At 42.7% G+C, this 475-nt stretch overlaps 1 protein-coding gene across 1 annotated transcript in view; it reads right to left on the bottom strand.

Annotated features, from left to right (window-relative positions):
• LOC119588622 overlaps positions 1 to 475 on the bottom strand; it is a 14785-nt gene that overhangs the window by 13104 nt on the left and 1206 nt on the right. The window contains exon 2 of the mRNA XM_037937261.1: positions 82 to 160. Within this exon, the coding sequence (XP_037793189.1) occupies positions 82 to 157 (76 nt within the window). The 5' untranslated portion in view covers positions 158 to 160. The remainder of the gene's footprint in view (positions 1 to 81; positions 161 to 475) is intronic.

The following is a 475-nucleotide window of genomic DNA, read 5'->3' as shown; positions in this document are numbered from 1 at the left end:
AATCAAACGAAATGAACACAGCCAGTATCTGGATGAAAAGAAGTGAAATCTTAAAAACAAAACAAAAAATGACAGACTCACCGTGGGCCAGCGCTGATGACGTCACGGCCACCCCCACCAGGAGAGCGAAGGAAACTGCGTGGTCGAGAGTCCGCATTTTCTGGGTATGAATCGTGGGCAAGATTTGTGATTTCGATACGGTACAAGAGACTCTGTTTTGTGATAAACTGCGTCAGTTATGATGGTGGGACGCTGTACTGCACTTTATGACACTCTATGCTGAATCGTTATCGCATATCATGGGATGTAATATTGAAAAATTACTGCATTTCATGACACGTTATACAGTAAATTTCTGTCACACATCAAGGCACATCTGTCAGTATAAGATACTGACTGCAGTATCACGGTCTTTACGCTGAAAAATCTGGGCCCCGTGATATTACAAATCTGGGCGGTATTTCACTGACATATT

Source organism: Penaeus monodon, chromosome 24 (assembly GCF_015228065.2).
Source record: "Penaeus monodon isolate SGIC_2016 chromosome 24, NSTDA_Pmon_1, whole genome shotgun sequence".
Taxonomy (NCBI): Eukaryota; Metazoa; Arthropoda; class Malacostraca; order Decapoda; family Penaeidae; genus Penaeus; species Penaeus monodon.
Note: the sequence above shows the minus strand (reverse complement) of the source record. Positions and strands in the feature narration are given on the sequence as shown.